This window comes from Microcaecilia unicolor, chromosome 9 (assembly GCF_901765095.1).
Source record: "Microcaecilia unicolor chromosome 9, aMicUni1.1, whole genome shotgun sequence".
NCBI classification, from domain to species: Eukaryota; Metazoa; Chordata; class Amphibia; order Gymnophiona; family Siphonopidae; genus Microcaecilia; species Microcaecilia unicolor.
Genome location: NC_044039.1, coordinates 46,067,819 through 46,088,758, shown reverse-complemented (window position 1 = coordinate 46,088,758; position 20,940 = coordinate 46,067,819). Strand labels below are relative to the sequence as shown.

Below are 20,940 nucleotides of genomic sequence, written 5' to 3'. Positions count from 1 at the left end.
CTGGTGTCCCAGTGAGTAGCTGCAATAGACGCTTAAATAAACGTCGAAATAAACGCCTTTAAGGACGTTCAAAATTTTTTTTTTTTTTTTTTAACGGAGCCAGCGGGAGGGGGGAGAAAAGGAGGGACCTGGCACCACCAGGTTTGCACTTGCTCAAAAGAGCCCTCAACCCCAGGCACTCAACAAAACCTAAAAATTAGGCTTGGAGGCCTAGCCAGAGCTGCTGCTGTGTGTGACCACCACCTGCTGAGATAGAGAACATACTGAGGAGTTTCCGGCAGCACATGACCACATATAGGGAGGCAAAAGTTTGCTCTCTATCTCCACCTGCTGGTAGATGGACACAACCCACCAGTCTATGGATTGATCAGCTTGATGATATGGAACAGTGCCTTAACTGAAAAGTGCACAGTTCAAATTAAATATGCATAGTTTGAAAGAGGCATGTTTATGGGTGTGCCAAAAATTCCACACGTAATTACAGAATACAAGGTCAATGCGCCTAAATACACATACATGGATTTACATCAGGCTTTTATTGGTGTAAATGGGCGCACATAGATCCACGCGGATTTTTTTCAAGCACTATATATAGAACCTGGCCCAAAGTGTGTAACTTCAAAATGCAAGGAATAAATGTTGTGAGAAGCCAGGCAAACAGCCACCTTTCTCTAAAGGAAAATATATTTGATGTGCTTGCACTGATGGTGGATTAACACAAAAGGCAAACTGGTAGATTTGTACACTACATCATGTACTTTAAGAGTAGAAAAGTAGTATCTACATTTTTATAAATCTCAAAAGACCTCCCTCTAAAATCAAATGGGCTCATGCAGGAAAGACCTATAAACAAAACGAGTCCATTGTAGTTTTAAGGAACGATTTTCAACTATGGGAAAATACCAAGGAATTTCTGAGTGCCTAACTATATATAAACGAAGCAACAAAGATGAGATTATATTGTCTTGAGTTCTACTGTAAGAAGATACCTTGACAAAGGAGAGAAAAATCTCACTGAAATAAGCGTAGCCTATGTTTCAGCAGCCAAACATTCTCAAAGAAGATGAAATATCTAGACCAGAGGTTGTCAACCCAGTCAATCAGGTTTTTAGGCTATCCAGAACGAATATGCAGAAGAGAAATTTACATACACTGCTTTCATTTCTCTCATGCATTTTCACTGTGGATATCCCGAAAACCTGACTGGCTGGGAGTGTCCTGAAGACTGGGTTGAGAACCCCTAGTCTAGACAAAAAAAAACAATTCTTTTTTTTTTTATAATATTTTTATTGGCAAAAGAAACGCACAATCACAGTACTTGCGTGCATCAGTTACATATAAATGCAGGGAAAAATACACTACAAAATGCATCTGACGCAATAAGAGATTTGGTAACAGTGAGTGCCCGACCAACCAAACTGAACCAGCACAAATATTTTAACACATCCAGACACCCTGACACGTGTGAGTTGTGGCATTCCCTCTTGTTATTTTTAAATCTCTAAACTTCCCCTCCCCCCCTTACCCTTGAGGCTGAGTCCCAACCCCGCTGAGCTCATTTACACTGGTTCAATGTGTACTGTCCTGTGTACAGGATAGCTGCGACAATCGCTCATAACTCCTTTGCCACACAGTATGGCTTGGTAGGGGGCGCTCCCAGTTATATTCAAAGTGCCCTCCCCCTTCCCAACCTGCCATCTATACTAGCATATCATTTAATAAGGGGAGGACTTATCCACCCAATGTTGCAAGATGACTTTTTTAGCCAGTACTAGAGCTAAGAGGATAAACCGACATTGGTAAATAGACAACCCCTGGGAAGCCAAATCTTAAGCTGAATTTCGTGGAGACTCACATTTGGAGTTATCTTGTAAGCCAACTCAAAGCACCGCACAAGTTTCTGGACCAAGACCCACAACCCCAGCATGGCGCTCCACTTTTCTGCCAGTAGGGCGAAAAATTTAGCGGGACTCCACAATTTACCCAAACGATACCATCGAGAGAGCTTATTAAATTCCACGGGCATCTGCATAAACACCACGTCAAGTGTGGTAAATACAGGAAATCTTTTTGTCCACATTCCGCAATGTCATAATATAATGTCGAAGCTGTAAGTAAGAAAAGAAAAATTTAGGAGGAATATTCCACCGTTCCCGACATTCTGCAAAGGAGGGAAGCAGGAATCCCCCCTCATCTGTCATCTGTCGCACGTATCTGCAGCCCTTCTTTGCCCACTCCCTAAAAAGTGTCGCACCCCTGCCAGCGGTGAATCCTGGGTTGTCCCGAAACGCCAAAAACGGTGAGGGGCCAGAAGCTCCTCCCAGCCTACGGCGCCACGAGTCCCACACTAAGCGAACCGGTTTCAGGAGAGGGGTGAGTTTTACCTGAGATCCCTAGCATGCAGGGCACTGAAAACGGAAAAGGGGGAAGCAGCACTTTCCCAAACACAGGAGAGTGCAAATACATAACATCCCGTGTGCAACTCATGTAGCCACCTGAGAAGCGCTGTGACATTATATAGCCTAAGATCAGGTAGATTGACTCCCCCTTCACTTCGCACTCGGATTGAGCTTGCTATACCCAATTCTAGCCCGACGATCTCCCCAGATAAAAGACGAGATCACTCCCCTATATAATCTCATCTCTGCTATGAATCCACACTGGCAGCATTTGAAGAGGGTAAAGAATCTTGGGAAACAGAACCATTTTAACAAGCGCCACCCGACCCAAGAACGAGATAGGGAGATCCCTCCATTGGCGACATAGAGTTTTAACTAACTCTAGTTTGTCACAGACATTTTTCTTGTACATGCAGTCAGTGCACCAGGCGCTGTTTCTTGTATTGCTCAAGTATTTTAGCACAAGTATTTTAGCCTTCCAGTTGCCTCCTTTCTCGGGCCGATGCGGTGTACCCGTTCCACCTGAACCTGCCTACCTCCAAAGTGAGGCCCAGTTGTCTGGGTAGCCAGTTCTCCACCAGGTCTTTCACCTCAGCATCAGGGCCAGATTTGGGGACACTGATGATCCTAATGTTGTTCCATCTCCCCCTGTTCTCCTGGTCTTTCACTCTGTATAATAGCATATGGATCCATGTTTCTAGGTCTCCTATGCGCCCCTCTGCCGACGCCAAGTGATCCTCCTGGGCGGAGAGCCGTTCTTTCGCGTGCTGTATTCAGGTCGCATGGCTGGCGATGCAGTCCTTTATTTCATCCATGCCTGCGTGTAGTTTAGCTAACATCGTCTAATAGCTGTGACATGTGCCTCATGGATACCTGCACCGTGTCTTTGTGCATCGGAGCTGGGTCCAAACACTGTTGGGGCAAGGATGGCGACACCAACTTGTTTTTCACCATGCTTCCTTTCTCCTTCCCCGATCGCAGTGCTTTCACCGGCTTTCCGTTTTCCCCAAGCCCTTTAAAAGAATACCATCAGCAGCTACTCACACTCATGAGCCTCATAAAACTTTTAAGTAGTGTTATTGTGCCAGTTTCACCGGTTTCAATGAAAAGACAAGTCGGGGGAGGGAAGCTGAGCTGGCAGGCATCTGCTCAGTCCACTGGCATCACGTGACACCCCCCTCCCCCGACAAAAAAACAATTCTGAAAAAGTACGCAGGCTGAAGTTTAAGATCAGACCACCTCAGAAAACGACCAGGAGCTTCTATTGGGGTAAGACTAGAGGAGCTTGAGCTGGAGTATATGGCACTAAATGAAGAGGTAGATATAATAGGCATCTCAGAGACCTCGTGGAAGGAGGACAATCAATGGGATAGTATGTTATCAGGGTACAAATTATATTGAATTGATAGAGTGGATCAAATTAGAGGGGGGGGGGGGGGGGGGGTTGTGCTATATGTTAGGGAATTGAGTCAAACACAATAAAAAGTTCTACTTGAAACAACAGCGTAGAATCCTTGTAAATAGAAATTCCATGTGTGAAGGGAAAGAGTATACTGGTAGGGTGTACTACCGTCCGCCAGGACAGAATGGACAGATAAAGAAAGGTTTATAGAAATTAGGACAGCTGGCAAATTGGGCAACATTATAATAATGGGTGATGTCAATTACCCCAATATTGACTGGATAAATGCTATATGTGATATGGAGGTAAAATTCTTAGATGCAATAAATGACTGCTTCATGCAATACCTAGTTGAAGAACAGACAAGAAGGGGAGCTATTTTAGATCTAATCCTCAGTGGAATACAGGGCACGGTACAAGTGGTAACGGTGTTGGAGCTGCTTGGAAACTGTGACCATAACATGATCGAATTTGAGCTATCTGGAATGAAGTCACTAAAGAAAACTACTGTAGCAGCATTCTATTTTCAAAAGGAGACTATGACAAAATGAGGAAAATAGTTAAAAAGAAGCTGAAAGGGTCGGACAGAAAAAGGTTAGGGCTGTAAATCAGGTATGGACGTTGTTTAAAAATACCATTGTGGAAGCGCAAACCAGATGTATTCCACGTATTAAAGATGGAAAGATGAGCAAATCGACAGCCAGCGTGGTTAAAAGGTGAAATGAAAGAGGCTATTACAGCCAAATGAACATCCTTCAAAGAATGGAAAAAAGATTCAAATGAAGAAAATAAGAAGCAGCACAAGCAGTGTCAAGCGAGATGTAAAGCATACATTTTCTTGGACTGCCCAGAGTTACACTCCTTGTGGTTGAAGACTTTGGAAACAGTGGTGTGTGTGTTGCAGATGAATGTGGTGTAGTCCTATTTTTCAGAAGTTCAATGTAAATTCGCACAGTTATCTGTTTTACTTGTTAAAAAATGTATCCTACAATCGTGGCTTACCCCCATGGCAGTCTCTCATGCTGCATTGCTTAATCTAATGAGGGAGATGTCTTTGTGGATGGTGACCCAATATTCACAGCAGCAGCTTTGTCCATGGGCTGTCTTCATTACCTAGCTCTCTGGCAGAGAATTAGGAGCTTCACCCGGCGTGGTCAGAGTGATGGACAGGCTTTCTGGTGGGTTCCCCCCCCCCCTTTTTTTTTTCTTTCTGCTGCAGGGACTGAGGGGCATCACTGGGAGGAACTGTGAGAGGGGAGGGGGTTGGGGTGGCTGGCAGGGAATAAATTAAAAATATGGTCTTGGGCAGCCTCAACTCCCGTTCCTCCTGGGTATCTCTGACTTCTTGTATTTGCCTTTTACATTGTTAATTATTACTTTTTCTTGGCTTGTGCTGTAGTAATGAGTTGCCCTTGGCTTTAATGAAGATACTTAAAAAAAAAAAAAAAAAAAGGAAATGCTGTTGTGTACCCTAATGACTGAGCTATATAGCTTCTTAGTGGTTACTGTGTACAATATGTGAAAAATTCTATAATCTAGGTGCCCATATTTGTCTAGAATTCTAGCATTTACGCGCACAAATATACACGTACCTGTAAAAGTGCTGTTCTGTATTGACACACTTAACTGGGAACAGAGGGGGGTGGGGAAGATAGGCTCTTAACAAAACAATGGGGAAGATGTATAGTTTCAATTAAAAAAATAAAGTTTATGACAACAGGTTGACTCAACACAGCCGTACCGCAGCAGCCTGGCAGTAGTTCCCACCCCCATTGTGCACCATTTCCTGCACTACAAAAATATTTTTATTTTTGTAGTGCCAGTGTGTACCCAACGGTAATCGGGCAGTGCCACGTCCTGCCTAGTTATCGCCGGGGTAGAACAGGAGCCCTTACCACCACCTCAATGGGTGACAGTGAGTGCTCCCACCTGAAATGGGCGCACAGCGAGTGCTTCACTTGCCGCACATTCGTTTCTTTTTTTTTTTTAACCTGTCTACCTACTGCGGTAAAAGGGAGCCTCGGCACGCATCAAGAACATGTGCCAGTGCAGGCCCACTTTTGCCGCAGCTTTGTAAAAGGACCCCGTTGTGCCTAAATGCAAGGATGCATACATGTTGACAGGACTCAAGTTAGCCTACTTAACTTACATAATACCGTAAGCTATGAGCATCTGTGCCAGAGCCGGTGGTGGGAGACAGGGATAGAGCTGGGCAGACTTATATGGTCTGTGCCAGAGCCGGTGGTGGGAGGCGGGGATAGTGCTGGGCAGACTTATACGGTCTGTGCCAGAGCCGGTGGTGGGAGGCGGGGATATTGCTGGGCAGACTTATACGGTCTGTGCCCTGAAGAGCATAGGTACAAATCAAAGTAGGGTATTGTATAATTATGGTACAGCCAGAGACCCCCCCACTGGAATGGTGGCGGGCCCAGTCATAGAGCTCAGGCTGTTACAGACCTTGGCTGAGTCAGAAATCTGATGGCTGACATAACTGGGAGCTTACTGGAAAAGTATGGCCTAGTTTGTAGCCCAGATTGAGGCCTTAAAGTTAAGTTATTATAGTTACAAAGTGGAATTTTCTCTAATGTAAGTTAGAAAAACAAGTTGAGAAATAAGTGAGTCATAGCAGGTGCAAAGAAAATAGAGAACTAGCTGTTCCAGAGAGGAGGGAGACTTCCTGTGAGCAGGATTGTGGTCAGCTGGTCAGCTGGTGTGAGAAAGGAAAGGCGTAGCAAGATAGAAGCTACTCATTAGCATGAGCCAATCAGTGACAACCATGACATTAGCATAGATCCAATCAGGTATATCTACTGTCATATTATCCATATCCTGAGGGCACCTATAAAAATCAGGGTATTTCCTGGTTTGAGTTAGAGAGAATAGGGTTGCCACTCTCTCTCCAAGGGAAACCAATGTGTCCAGCAGAATTGACAAATTACCTAATTGCTTTCCCTTGTAAAACCTCTAATTGATAAAAGAAATTATAAAAGATTAGCAAATAATTAACACCTGTTTGCAGCTTATCATATTCCTATAATTAATTGTACGTGCCTGTTGTCCATCACTGATTTGACTTGTACCTTGGCAAATAAACTCCTCATTCCAAATGATGATTTGTGGGCTTCACTTAATGATCAAAGGCTGTAAGTATAAATGCATTGTATAACTTGTAATCTAAATCCAGTTTGTCATAAGGCTGGTATCTTTTCCTTAGATCTAACATCTCCCTTAGAGGCAATAACTCCTTGATTACCCCAGTACTAGTGTTATTTAGAGATGGAGTCAGATTAAGGTCACTCTAGCCTTCTTGGGGGGGCTTGGGACCCCTTAATTCTTAACAGTATACACAAAAAGTAGCACACATGAGTTGTCTTGTTGGGCAGACTGGATGGACTGTGCAGGTCTTTTTCTGCCGTCATCTACTATGTTACTATGTTACTATGATAAAGACTAAAAGAGAATATGAAGAAAAACTTGCCGTGCTGACAAAAACTCATAGTAACACCTTTTTTAGGTACATCAGAAGCAGAAGCCTGTGAGGGAATACAAGGCCATTAGACCACGAAGAAGCAAAAGGGGCACTCAGGGAGGACAAGGCCATAGTGGGGAGATTGAATAAATTCTTTGCTAGATGTAAGAGATCTACCTGTACCGTTTGTTTTCAAGGGTGACGATGTAGAGGAACTGAAAGAAATCTCAATGAAACTGGAGGACATATTGTGCCAAACTGACACGTTAAACAGTGATAAATCACCTGGACCGGATGGCATACACCCTAGGGTAATGAAAGAACTCAAACATGATATTGCTGCTCTGAAGTTAGTGATCTGTAACCTGTCGTTAAAATTATCCATAGTACCTGAAGATTGGAGGGTGGCCAATGTAACGCCAATTTTTAAAAAGGGTTCCAGGGGCAATCTGTGAAATTACAGATGGGTAAGCCTGACTTCAGTGCTGGGGAAATTAGTGGAAACTATTATAAAGAACAAAATTATGGAGCAGACAGACAAATGTGATTTAACCCATAGCATGGGTTTAGCCAAGGGAAGTCTTGCCTCACCAATTTACTTCATTTCTTTGAAGGCATAAATAAACATGTGGATAAAGATGAGCCGGTTGATGTAGTGTACCTAGATTTGCAGAAAGCTTTTAACATAGTGCCAGAGAGTCATGAGAAAATTTAAAAAAAGTCAAGGGATAAGAGGCAATGTCCTTCTGTGAATTAGGAATTGGTTACTGGACAGAAAACAAAGGGTAGGGTTAAATGGCCATTTTTCTCAATGGAGGAGGGTGAATAATGGAGTGCCACAGGGATCTGAACTGGGACTGGTGTTAACAAATTTATAAATAATCTGGAAAACGGAACGATGAGTGAAGTAATTAAATTTGCAGGTGACACAAAACTTTTTAAAGTTGTCAAAACACATGTGAATTGTGAAAAATTGCAAGAAGACCTTAGGAAACCAGAAGACTGGGCATCCAAGTGGCAGATGAAATTTAATGTGGACAAATGCAAAGTGATGCACATTTGGAAGAACCTGGAATCACAGTTACCTGATGCTAGGGTCCATCTTAGAAGTCAGAACGCAAGAAAAAGATCTAGGTGTCACTGTAGACAATACGCTGAAATCTTCTGCCCAGTGTGCGTAACGGCCAAAAAAGCACACAGGATGCTACGAATTATTAGGAAAGGGATGCAAAATAAGATCAAGAATATTATATTGCTCCATGATGCGACCTTCACCTCAAGTACTGAGTTCAATTCTGGTCACTGTACCTCAAAAAAAAAAAAAAAAAGATATAGCTGAATTATAGAAGGTTCAAAGAAGCGCAACCAAATGATAAAAGGGGGTGGAACTCAGTGGTGTGCTGGTAAATTTTTAGCAACAGGCTCTCTCCCCGGTCCAACTCTGCGCCCTCCCCCCCCCCCCCCCCCATCCACCTCGGCGCCCCCCTCCCCTCCCAAATTGCAGAGCTGGCTATACCCAGGGAGAGAGCGGGGGGAGGGGTCATGCATTACTCTCTCCGGCAATTTTTTTTTTTAATGCTTCCAGGTTCCACGTGGGATAAAATGCCATAAATCTAATATAATAAAACGCACCGTGAACGTTCTAATGAGGACAACGTTCTGAAGCCATCTGACGTGAGTCCCTGGCTGTAGGGTTCGTGGCGTTCGTGGTGTGAAGCCACCCAGCCGTCTCTGCCCCGCCCTCGCGTCTAAACAAACAAATCCGGAAGCGAAGCGTCAGGGAAGGAGGCGGCGCTCCCGACGTCTAGCCTTCCCTTCGCTGTGTTCCGCCTTCAAAAAAAGGCGGAACACAGCGAAGGGAAAGCTAGACGTCGGGAGCGCCGCCTCCTTCCCTGACGCTTCGCTGCCGGAAACACCACGGAGGTAAAGTTAAAAAGAATTAAAAAAACAAAAAAGGGATGCATGGATGCGAAGGGGGGGGGGAGAAGAGGGCGGACCAGGCTGGGACATGGGAGAGAGAGGAGCATGGATGCGAGGGGGGGCCATGGAAGGGAGAGAGGGGACTTGCTGGAAAAGGATGAATGGAGGGGGCAGGGGACAGAGGAGCATGGATGGGCATGGATTGGGAGGGCAGGACTCAGGGAGAGAGAGAAATTGCTGGATAGGGATGAATAGAGGGGACAGATGGGCATGGATGGATATGGATTGCAGGGCAGGCCTCAGGCAGAGAGGGGAAATGCTGGATAGGGATGAATGGAGGGGGCAGTGCCCATGGAGAGAGGGGAATTGCTGGAAATGGATGAATGGAGGGGGCAGGGGACAGAGGAGCATGGATGGGCATGGATTGGGAGGGCAGGACTCAGGGAGAGAGGGAAATTGCTGGATAGGGATGAATAGAGGGGACAGATGGGCATGGATGGATATGGATTGCAGGACAGGCCTAAGGGAGAGAGGGCAATAGCTGGATAGGGATGAATGGAGGGGCCAGGTGACAGAGGAGCATGGATGGGCATGGATTGGAAGGGCAGGACTCAGGGAGAGGGGAATTGCTGGATAGGGATGAATGGAGGGGACAGATGGGCATGGATGGATATGGATTGCAGGGCAGGCCTCAGGCAGAGAGGGGAAATGCAGGATAGGGATGAATGGAGGGGGCAGGTGACAGAGAAACATGGATGGCCATGGATTGGGAGGGCAGGGCTCAGGGAGAGACTCACTCTCTCTCTCACACACTCACACTTTCACTCTGACTCTCAAACATTCACTCTCACATACACTCTCCCAAACATACACACTCCGAGGAAAACCTTGCTAGCGCCCGTTTCATTTGTGTCAGAAACGGGCCTTTTTTACTAGTAAGTAAATAAATTGATAGATACTCTGAACATTGAGAACCTGATTCCCATAACATGATGTCTGTTTTAGAAGCCCATTACCAGGAGGAAAAAAGTTTCTGCACCAATAACAGGGTTAAATGTCATAAATAAATAAATAAATAAATAAGACAGACAGATATAAACTCTGAATGTTGAGCACCTGATCCTTACAATATGACATCTGTTTTAATGGCCCTTTACCAAGAGAAAAAAAGATCTCTGCACAAATATAATACATGCTAGGGTGTCCCTATAACCAGTCCCTCTAAATGACACACTGATTATGATTTATAACAAATTACTACTCTTATCTATGAAAAGTTATTCCATTACCATACTTCCTCTGACCTCTGTGTACATCTGTGTGCTGCAAAAGCTGGCATGCTTGAAAATATAAGCGAGATTGAATTAAAATGCTACCAACAATAAAGAATGACAACATGGATGCAGCACCTAATTCTTATAACATGATATCTGTTTTACTGGCCCTTTACCAAGAGAAAAAAAAAATCTCTGCACAAATATAATACATGCAAGAGGGTGTCCCTATAACCAGCCCCTCCAAATGATACACTGAGTACGATTTATAACAAATTACTACTACCTCTATGTTGGAGAAAAGGCGGCTGAGGGGAGATATGCTAGAGGTCTATAAAATAATGAGTGGAGTTGAACGGGTAGATGTGAAGTGTTTGTTCACGCTTTCCAAAAATACTAGGACTAGGGGGCATGCGATGAAGCTACAATGTAGTAAATTTAAAACGAATTGGAGAAAATATTTCTTCACTCAATGTGTAATTAAACTCTTGAATTCGTTGCCAGAGAATGTGGTAAAGGCGGTTAGCTTAAAAGGTTAAAAAAGGTTTGGATGGCTTCCTAAAGGAAAAGTTCATAGAAAGTTATTAAATGGACTTCCAAAAATACTAGGACTAGGGGGCATGCGATGAAGCTACAATGTAGTAAATTTAAAACGAATCGGAGAAAATATTTCCTCACTCAACGTGTAATTAAACTCTGGAATTCATTGCCAGAGAATGTGGTAGGCGGTTAGCTTAAAAGGTTAAAAGCTTAAAAAAGGTTTGGATGGCTTCCTAAAGGAAAGGTCCATAGACCGTTATTAAATGGACTTGGGGAAAATCCACTATTTCTGGGATAAGCAGTATAAAATGTTTTGTACTTTTTTTGAGATCTTGCCAGGTATTTGTGATCTGGATTGGCCACTGTTGGAAACTGGATGCTGGGCTTGATGGACCTTTGGTCTTTCCCAGTATGGCAATACTTATGTACTTATCCGTATGCTGCACAAGCTGGCATGTTTGAAAATATAAGTGAGATTAAATTAAAATGCTACCAACAATAAAGAACGACAACATAGATGCAGCAGCTCATAAGTTTGCTTGATTTTGTTTTGAGTTTAACAGCGAAGACAGCTGCGCGGGAAGGGAAACAGACTAACCTAAATAGCTTCAATGTTTTGTTTTTTTTAATTTCATGCTGTCTCCATCCTCATCCAAACCCAGCATCATCTCCCTCCTCCTCCTCTGCGAGTCCTATCTCTCTCAGCTTCCATTCCCTCTCTGGCCATTCTTCAAACCTTACTCTACCAACAGCTCTAGTGGTAACACGTGACGCTGCCTGGTCGACCCGGAGCCTTGTCTCTGCCGAGTTGTGTACTGCCCCGCTGATGCAACTTCCTGTGGATGGGATCTGGCAGAGAAAAGGCTCCAGGTTGGTCAGGCAGTGGTGAAGGGGGGGGGATGATGAACCTAAGGAATAACATGATGAGGTATGCTGGGGGCTCATGGGCAGGTGCGGGCTGGGGGAGGAGGGAGAGAGGAGGAGGAAAAAAAAAACAGATGCTTTCGTGCTCGCTGCCTGACTCCATCAACAACCGGCTCGCAAAAATCAGTAAAATTTAACAACCAGCTCGTGCGAGCCGGCTCCAGCACACCACTGGTGGAACTCCTCCCATATGAGGAAAGACTAAAGAGGTTAGGGCTCTTTAGTTTGGAAAAGAGACAGCTGAGGGGATATATGATTATGATCTATAAAATCGTGAGTGGTGTAGAACAGGTAGAAGTAAATTGATTTTTCATTCTTTCAAAAAAGTACAAAGTCCAGGGGACACTCAATGAAATTACATGGAAATACTTTAAAATAAATAGGAGGAAATATTTTTTTCAATCACAGAACAGTTAAGCTCTGGAACTCACTGCCGGAGGATGTGGTAATAGTGGTTAGTATATCTGGGTTTAAAAAAAAAACGGTTTGGACAAGTTCCTGGAGGGGAACGTCCATAGTCTTATTGAGATGGACATGGGGGAAGCCACTGCTTGCCCCAGGATCGGTAGCATAGAATGTTACTACTAATTGGGTTTCTGCTAGGTACTTGTGACCTGGATTGGCCACTGTTGGAAGCAAGATACTGGGCTAGATGGACTACTGGTCTGACCCAATATGGCTATTCTTATGTTCTTAATTAACAAGACATTGGAAACAATACCAGACAAGCAACAAAATGAAGAACTGGGCCAAACACAAAATGGAATTAGTCAGGGTAATACTAAATATCAGGAAATGCAAATTTCTAAAATACTGTTCTTCATCCATATCTGATCCTGCAATCAACACAAATACCTGAAAAAGAAAGGGACCGCAAACAGAATAAAGTAGATGAAAGCAAGACACCATGAGGTCAATATTCTGTGTGAATTAAATGGTTAGGAGCTGCTCATACCCAGTTAACTCATTCTGACCAGGTCTAAGGCAAATATCCAGCAGCAATATAAGTAAAACGCTTCGGAGGTATCACAGAAAGGCAGCATTATCAAATCCAAGACCCCCACCCTCCTCTACTTAACTGGTGTATACTAAATACCTGCAGAGACTAACACAGCACTATCTGGATAATGTCAGGATGGTCTGGGGCGGAGCAAAAGCAGAGCTGGAAATTATACGAGCACTGCTGATATTCAGCAGTAGAGCCTTTACAACTATCCAGGCAAGCTGGACCACATAAAAAGGTTCTCTTACATGGATGACTACCTGGGTACTGACACTGAATACCGGCAGTACCCTGATAACTTCTGGCAACTGCCAAAGGATCCAGATATTCAGCACCAATAAAAGAGCCAGATGTGGCCAGATGCTGAACATCTAAATCAGCCCACAGTGGCCAGTGTTTAAAATACTACTAACCATTGTGAATTGAACAGTGGCAAGCCTATTACTAGAAACACGATTATAAAAGCTTTCCAAACACCACATGAAGTTCTTCAGTACCTAATACTCACAGATCAAGGTGTAAGAACCACACTAACCCCCTAATTTTATAAACCTGCAAGCACAATTTTACACTTTAGTAAGCAAAGCTATGCATGCAAGTTATAGAATACTGTCAGCTACGTGCGCAAACTTATAATTAGTTGTCAATTGCCATTACCAACCAATTATTGGTGTTGTCACTAAACTGGCCTTACTCAGGATTCTGCAAATTGAGCACACAAAATCCATCCTGTGCAACTACTCGGAAGGGAGGGGCATGTCTAGAACTTGAATGCACAGGCTGTAGGTGAAAGAAAACTAACAGTTATGCACTTAACTGCCTACAGTGAGGCCCGAGCATTTACACCAGCCATTGGGCTGGCCTAAGTGCTTGCGCCAAAAGTTAGGCACATAACTGCGGACTCATGCTAGTATTCTATAAACATGCCATTGCCAATATAGAATTTGCGCTCAGTGCATAACATCCCAGCACCTAACTTTAGGTGATCCATAGAGAATTACCCCCTATGGGGGTGATTCTAAAAAAAAAAAAAAAAGGAAAGGAAATCAATGCTAACTAAGTATATTCTATAAGCAGCGCTAGATTTAGGTGCGGTATATAGAATACACTTAGTTGATATCTCAGCGCCTAAAACTATGCGCTTCCATTTAGACCAACGAAAATGTGGCGTAAACCCCAGTGCATAGCGTTAGGCACACTGGGCCACATTCTGTAACTACGTGTGTTGGAACGCCTACAAAACACCACACCCCTTTTTGCCTGCACACATTAGAAGTTAGGCGCACTGCATTACAGAATGCGCTTAGTGAGTTGTGTGTGTAAATTTTAATTATTGCTTAAGAGCTGTTATCAATGCTGATTAGCTTGTTAAGCCATTTAAATTATGCACATTGTTATAGAATATGCTTGGATTTCGGGATAGAATCCAGGGGTATATGTTCAAAATATGCAGTCAACTATCACACAACAATAATTATAGTAAATCTAGGTCTCATTCTTTCCACTATAACACCCCCACACACACACACAAAAAAAGGGCAAAAACTGCAATGCTCAAGTTACATAATGAAAATGAGAAATGGTTTAGATTAGAGGTTCCCAAACTGTGCGCAACAGCACCCTGGTGAACGGCAGCGAAAGGGGTGCCACAGAAAATCCTGACTTCCCTTCTGCCGCCCACAATCCAGCATCGCTCCCTACTTTCCCCTCCCGCAGGTCTGGAATCTGCCGCTTCCTCCTTCTTCCCCCGATGCCACTGCAGTAGCTTGCAGCTTACATTTTCGGGCCGTCCTCGACTCACACAGGCACTGTGGGGACTCTCCTCTGCCAAGTCCAGCCCTCGCAATAGGAAGTTGCATCAGAGAGGGCTGGACGCGGCAGACTAGGAAGGCCCTGGAATGCCTGTGTGAATCGCGGAGAACCCAAAAACGTAAGCTGGAAAAAGAAGGAAGCGGTAGCAATCCTGGACCTGCGGGAAGGAAGGTAGCAAGCGATTCTGGATTTGGGGAAGGGAGAGGTGTGCTGAACTGTCTGGGAGGAAGGGGTCTGCCGGAAAGGGAGAGGTGTGCTGGACTGTCTGGGAGGAAGGGGTCTGCGGGGAATGGAGAGGTGTGCTGGACTTTTTGGGAGGCGGCGGACTGCGGGGAATGGAGAGGTGTGCTGGACTTTCTGGGAGGCGGCGGACTGTGGGGAATGGAGAGGTGTGCTGGACTTTCTGGGAGGCGGCGGACTGTGGGGAATGGAGAGGTGTGCTGGACTTTCTGGGAGGAGGCGGACTGCGGGGAATGGAGACGTGTGCTGGACTTTCTGGGAGGAGGCGGACTGCGGGGAATGGAGACGTGTGCTGGACTTTCTGGGAGGAGGCGGACTGCGGAGAATGGAGACGTGTGCTGGACTTATGGGAGGAGGCGGACTGCAGGGAATGGAGACGTGTGCTGGACTTATGGGAGGAGGCAGACTGCAGGGAAACGTGTGCTGGACTTTCTGGGAGAGGAGGTGGACTGCAGGGAATGGAGACGTGTGCTGGACTTTCTGGGAGGAGGCGGACTGCAGGGAATGGAGACGTGTGCTGGACTTTCTGGGAGGAGGCGGACTGCAGGGAATGGAGACGTGTGCTGGACTTTCTGGGAGGAGGCAGACTGCAGGGAATGGAGACGTGTGCTGGGCTTATGGAAAGAGGCGGACTGCAGGGAATGGAGACGTGTGCTGGGCTTATGGGAAGAGGCGGACTGCAGGGAATGGAGACGTGTGCTGGACTTATGGGAGGAGGCGGACTGCAGGGAATGGAGACGTGTGCTGGACTTATGGGAGGAGGAGGACTGTAGGGAATGGAGACCTGTGCTGGACTTATGGGAGGAGGAGGACTGCAGGGAATGGTGTGCTGGACTTATGGGAGGAGAGGGTCTGTAGGAAGTGGTGTGCTGGACTTATGGGAGGAGAGGGTCTGCAGGGAATGGAGCGGTGTGTGCTGAACTTTCAGGGAGGAGATATGTACTGGAGTGAGAGGAGGCGGCTGCAGGGAAAGGTAGACCTATATGGCCGGGGGGTTGTGGAGACCTACCTACTTCAGTCAAGGCATACCATTTCTGGGAGAATTCTATGCTACACAGAATTCCACATCTCAGCAAACTGTCTTTCCCACGCAGAATTCTGTGTAGACTCCTGCTGTGGTGCAACATGGCACAGACACTCTATTTCTGGCTGCCTACCTGCACACACATGCCACTCCAGCATGGCAAAGGAAGAGCTGCACAGTTGCACGTCAGGCTGTTTCCGCCACCTTGATCCCTAGTGGTTCCTTTAAGTTGCACAACTGTACAGAAGCCCATGTGGCTAAAAGGAACAGTCAGGCCCAGTACAACAGAGGAGGAGGAAGAAGCAACCCAATATGCAGCTGTGCAGTTCCTCTTCTTCCCGGATGAAGTGGTGTGTGTGCAGGGAGTGGAAGCAGGTGCATGGGATTGTTTGTGCCGACGGGGTGGGGGGGGGGGAGTAGAAGCAAGATGGATAGTGTGTAGGTATGTCTGTCTCTTGTGTGTCTCAGTGGGGGATGAAGAAAGGTGGATCATCTGTGTATGTCATGCAGACGTCTCAAATATTGTGCACAGAAGTTTCACTATTTTTTGTGCAGAACTCTCCCAGTAGTATACAAATGCAAGCATTACAGTTTTACTATCAAAGTACCAGTAATCTGCAGAGCATAGTGGGCATGATAATCAAATCCAGTATGGTTACAGAGACAACAGTGAATATTTTCAAGACAAAGACAGACCAGAGTGCCAAAAAAATACTGCTAAGGAAATGGTATCAATACACCAAAGAACTCCCACAGGTCCAAACTCTAGGAGGCAGCACTCTTTGGAATACGTGTTGAGGACAATATTTGAAGTAACTCTGCAAACATACCTTGGCATGAGTGAGGTTTGTGTCTATCATGGTATGCACAAAATTAACCCATTTGAAAACACTACTCCATGAGAAATATTAAAGGAACAGCAATCCAAAACTAATGTGTTGTGGTACACTTGAGATGCTCCAACACACTTAAATAGTACTAAATAAACATTTAATACTATTTATCAACATTAAATATTTTTTATTTGTTGTCAGTTACTTTAGCCCCTGTCACAGCCCTTGCGTGGGCAAAAAACACAACCAGTGGCGGGTGTTTTTTGTTTGGGTTTTTTTTCAGACCTCACATGAATAAGGTATTTCTCAAAGGACCTTTTCCTGTGAGATCTGCTCCTTTCATGTGGATCACTTGCCCTGCTGTTTCCTTGGACTGTCTCTATTCCATCTACATACCAATTAGCATCGGCAAAGCAAACTCAACTGGCTATGGTTTCTGGAGGACAGGTTTGGGAACCACTGGTCTAAAGCACCCAAGAAAAGACAAAGTAGTTAAACCAAGAAGGAATCAAGTTTCAAAATGTCCTCATGTGTATGACAAACTTAAGCCGCCAACATGTCTAGAACTTTTTCTATCATGAATATTTTAATGTCCCAGGCAGATAAAAGAAAACGTCAGAGAACAACTGCTGTGTGAAAGGCACAGTCAAGGTCTGAATGAACTAATGCTAAAAGGACAGCTGCATGAGCATAGCAGATTGACAATATCCAGTCTTCCTCTACATTCTGGAGAACTTACTGCCTTGGCTATTATGCCTATAGCATAGCTTGGCTATCTCTTATACCTACAGAACACCAAAAAATGTTTCATAATAATCTATCAAAAAGCAGATTAGTGAGCAAAACTCTTTGTTTACCTGTGAAACAAAAAGAACCAAATGTTAGAGAGACTAAGCAGCAGTTGATATGAAACAACTCTAATTTATGAGATTCATAGGTAGTAATTGATTTCATACTGTCCTGAGAACATATCAATACCTAACCATGTGAATCCATCAACAAACACATACACCTTTGGAAAATACAGTATTGACAAGTAAGCACACAGAAGTGGCAAAGTCAAGATTAGAACCTAACTTTAGCTGCTAGACCAAACTTCATCTGTGTGTCTAGAATAGGAGTATCAATGTTTATGTTTATTCCACACTTTATATACCGCCTTTCTGTAGATACAAAGTGCTTCACATATACTTTTTTTGCAGTCCTAGAATTTTTATCTACACCACAATAAATGAACCTAGCAGTGTTTTTTGCAGTGTTCCAGACTTAATATCATATCATTCATGTACTAGCAAAAGAAATACTAGTTCCCAAATCACTTTTACCCAGAATTACATTAATTTTTGTGCAAGGTGGGGGGGGGGGGGGGGGGAGGAGGATGAGGAACTGGGCCAGCAGTTTCAGAACCACACTGAATCACTTCAAAATGGCATGCTGCACGTATTCCACTCTTCCCCTAGTCACCATTACTTCCTTTGTTTTCACTCACCATTAGACTCACTCCTGACTGGAAAAGTTCATATGGATAAAGGATTCGGTCATAATGTATTTTCAGAAGAGAACCTGTTCCCTTCCCTGGCAGGTAACCTAGATGACTGCCAACTTTGGACCACTTTTTCTCTTTGGTGACAATCTCAAACCCTCCTTCACTGGAAACAACCTTAAATAGAATAAATATTTTTTCAGCATTTCAAAAGATGACAAATTTCTTTAAAATATTATTTTGTTTTATTGTATACTGCCTGCAAGCCCAAAAACTAACAGTAGGAATTTTCTATCCCTGGAAGGCTCACAATCTAGGTTTCTACCTGACGCAATGACGAGTTAAGTGATTTGCCCAAGATCACAAGGAGCTGCTTGGGATTTGAACCAGGCTCTCCTTGTTCTTAACCAAATGCTCTAATCATTAGGTTACTCCTTCCTCATATCAAATCTATCGTTATCCTACTCGTGCAAAGGCTGCATGGCTCTGAACAAAGAAAAGGTCTAGCGATCATATACCTACTAACGAAGAAAGAAAATGCTTCTACCAAAAAGGAAATTGCAAACCATTAACTCCTGTAACTGGTAGCACATTTATGTGAAATCTTTTATATTATTTCCAAAAATTAAGTGTAGTAGTTGCCAAACAATTCAATATGAAAAAACATTTACACTGAATCAACTACTACCTGGAAATAAATTTCCACATTACATTTCAAAAACCTAAGCCCCTTGAGCTCCAAGACAAGCCTTGTTTCTTATAGTCTCCCATCTACCAAAGAATCATCCCCACAGAATTCCCCTAACCCCTATACCCCCTCCCCCCCCAGCATGGAGATCCAGGATATAAATCAAAATATTCATAAAATATTTAGTTGGAAATAAGTTATGGGTACATTCAAACACTGCATGTTGCTACCAATCACAGAGATCCTAGGGCTTCACTCTCAGTCCTCGAGGGCCACTAGTGGTTCTGGTTTTCAGGATATCCCTAAGGAATGTGAATTAAACACTGGCATACAATGGAAATATCATTAGGATATCCTGAAAAACTGCTCCGTTAGCAGCCCTTGATGACTGGGAATGAAGACCAAAGGCTCTAAATGATGCCTAGGAAACAAACTTCAAGTGTTGTACAGTTTAATTTGATCATCAACATATTACAGAACTCCATCATTTGCACGGATGGGTTAACTTCTTTTGCAAACCGATCCAACAAATCGAACCCTATTTTGCTCCCTTGGAGCGCATTTTCTCATTAATTCCTACCCTCTCCAGCATACCTACCTTGCTCAGTGCATATACGTCCAAGAGTTTTCTCTCCACCACGGGTATTTTCAAAGTAGATCCCTGAAGTTCCCAAAATTTTGCTAACTGATCCAAAAAGTCTAGTTTCACTCTAGTCATTGCCTACAAGAAAAAAAACAAAGAAGATACTTAGTTCCCTAGGTAAAATCTTATATGAAGATACCTAACAGCACAAAAGGCAAACAGCATGGATAGTATTCACCTCAATTAATCCCTGCAAATTCAATTCCACAAGAACCAAATTGTTGCTTGTAAAACAGAAGACAAAAATCTATCAGAACCTTAAGTATTATTCTTTTTTACCGTCCTCCACGACATTGGCAACTTTCCGATGATGATTTCACTGAATTCATTGCTAACATTTGTGTTAAATTTCTAAATATTCTACTAATAGGAGACTGTCAGACTTGTGAGTTCTTGTACCAAGTAGAGCGCTGCTAAGTCCAGTACTTGGACCAGGTTCTGCTTGGCGGCCGGACAACACCGGGTTTCACCTGCGCTGACTGCCGTTCCCCAGAGGTTGAGCCCCTAGGTGTGGGTGGCCTGCAGGACTTACAAGACGGAGCTGGAGAGTGGGGTGGTGAACGTATCGGCCAGGCAGGCAGCAGGTCAAGAGGGTAATCCAGGTACAGGCAAAGTCAGTAGGCAGGCAGCAGGTCAAGAGGGTAATCCAGGTACAGGCAAAGTCAGTAGGCAGGCAGCAGGTCAAGAGAGTAATCCAGGTACAGGCAAAGTCAGTAGGCAGGCAAGAGAGTAATCCAGGTACAGGAAAAGTCAATAGGCAGGCAGCAGGCAAGAGAGTGATCCAGGTACAGGCAAAGTCAGCAACGAGGGACAAGAAGATAAGAAGCAAAAAACTGAGCAAGTAACAGCTACCAAAGTAGAACCGAAGCACAGAGTCTAGGAAGAGCTCAGCTGATAAAGTGTTGGCGTCTGACATCAGCAGGGAGAAGGAGCACAGCCATAAGACAAGAGCAGGGGAAGGAGGAACTGGAAAACCAATAGGAGAGAAGCAAGGGAAGCCAGGCAGAGGGAGGGAAGACATAGGTGCATGGAAGCAAAGCAATTAAGGAGCCTGCAACCACCACTCTCTGAACAAACCCAGAGAAGAACTACACACACATGGCTCAGGGCAGTGCCAGTCAAGTGTACGTGTCGACGGGACCCGCACATCCCGAGGACACCGCTTGCGTTGAGGTAGGGGACATGACAGAGACATAAACCTACACAGACAATTTAAATTATACTAAGACCAAAAGTATAAACAATTTCCTAACTTCCTGGAAATTCAATCAAGCACATGCACCTTC

At 44.3% G+C, this 20,940-nt stretch overlaps 1 protein-coding gene across 2 annotated transcripts in view; it reads right to left on the bottom strand.

Moving 5' to 3' along the window:
- The window catches only part of KDM5A (lysine demethylase 5A), a 461,230-nt gene that overhangs the window by 420,154 nt on the left and 20,136 nt on the right, over positions 1-20,940 (bottom strand). For both annotated transcript variants that reach the window (XM_030214276.1, XM_030214277.1), the window contains exons 3-4: positions 19,610-19,732; positions 18,330-18,500 (exon numbers count right to left, since the gene is read on the bottom strand). In XM_030214276.1, coding sequence (XP_030070136.1) covers positions 18,330-18,500; positions 19,610-19,732 — 294 coding nt within the window. The remainder of the gene's footprint in view (positions 1-18,329; positions 18,501-19,609; positions 19,733-20,940) is intronic.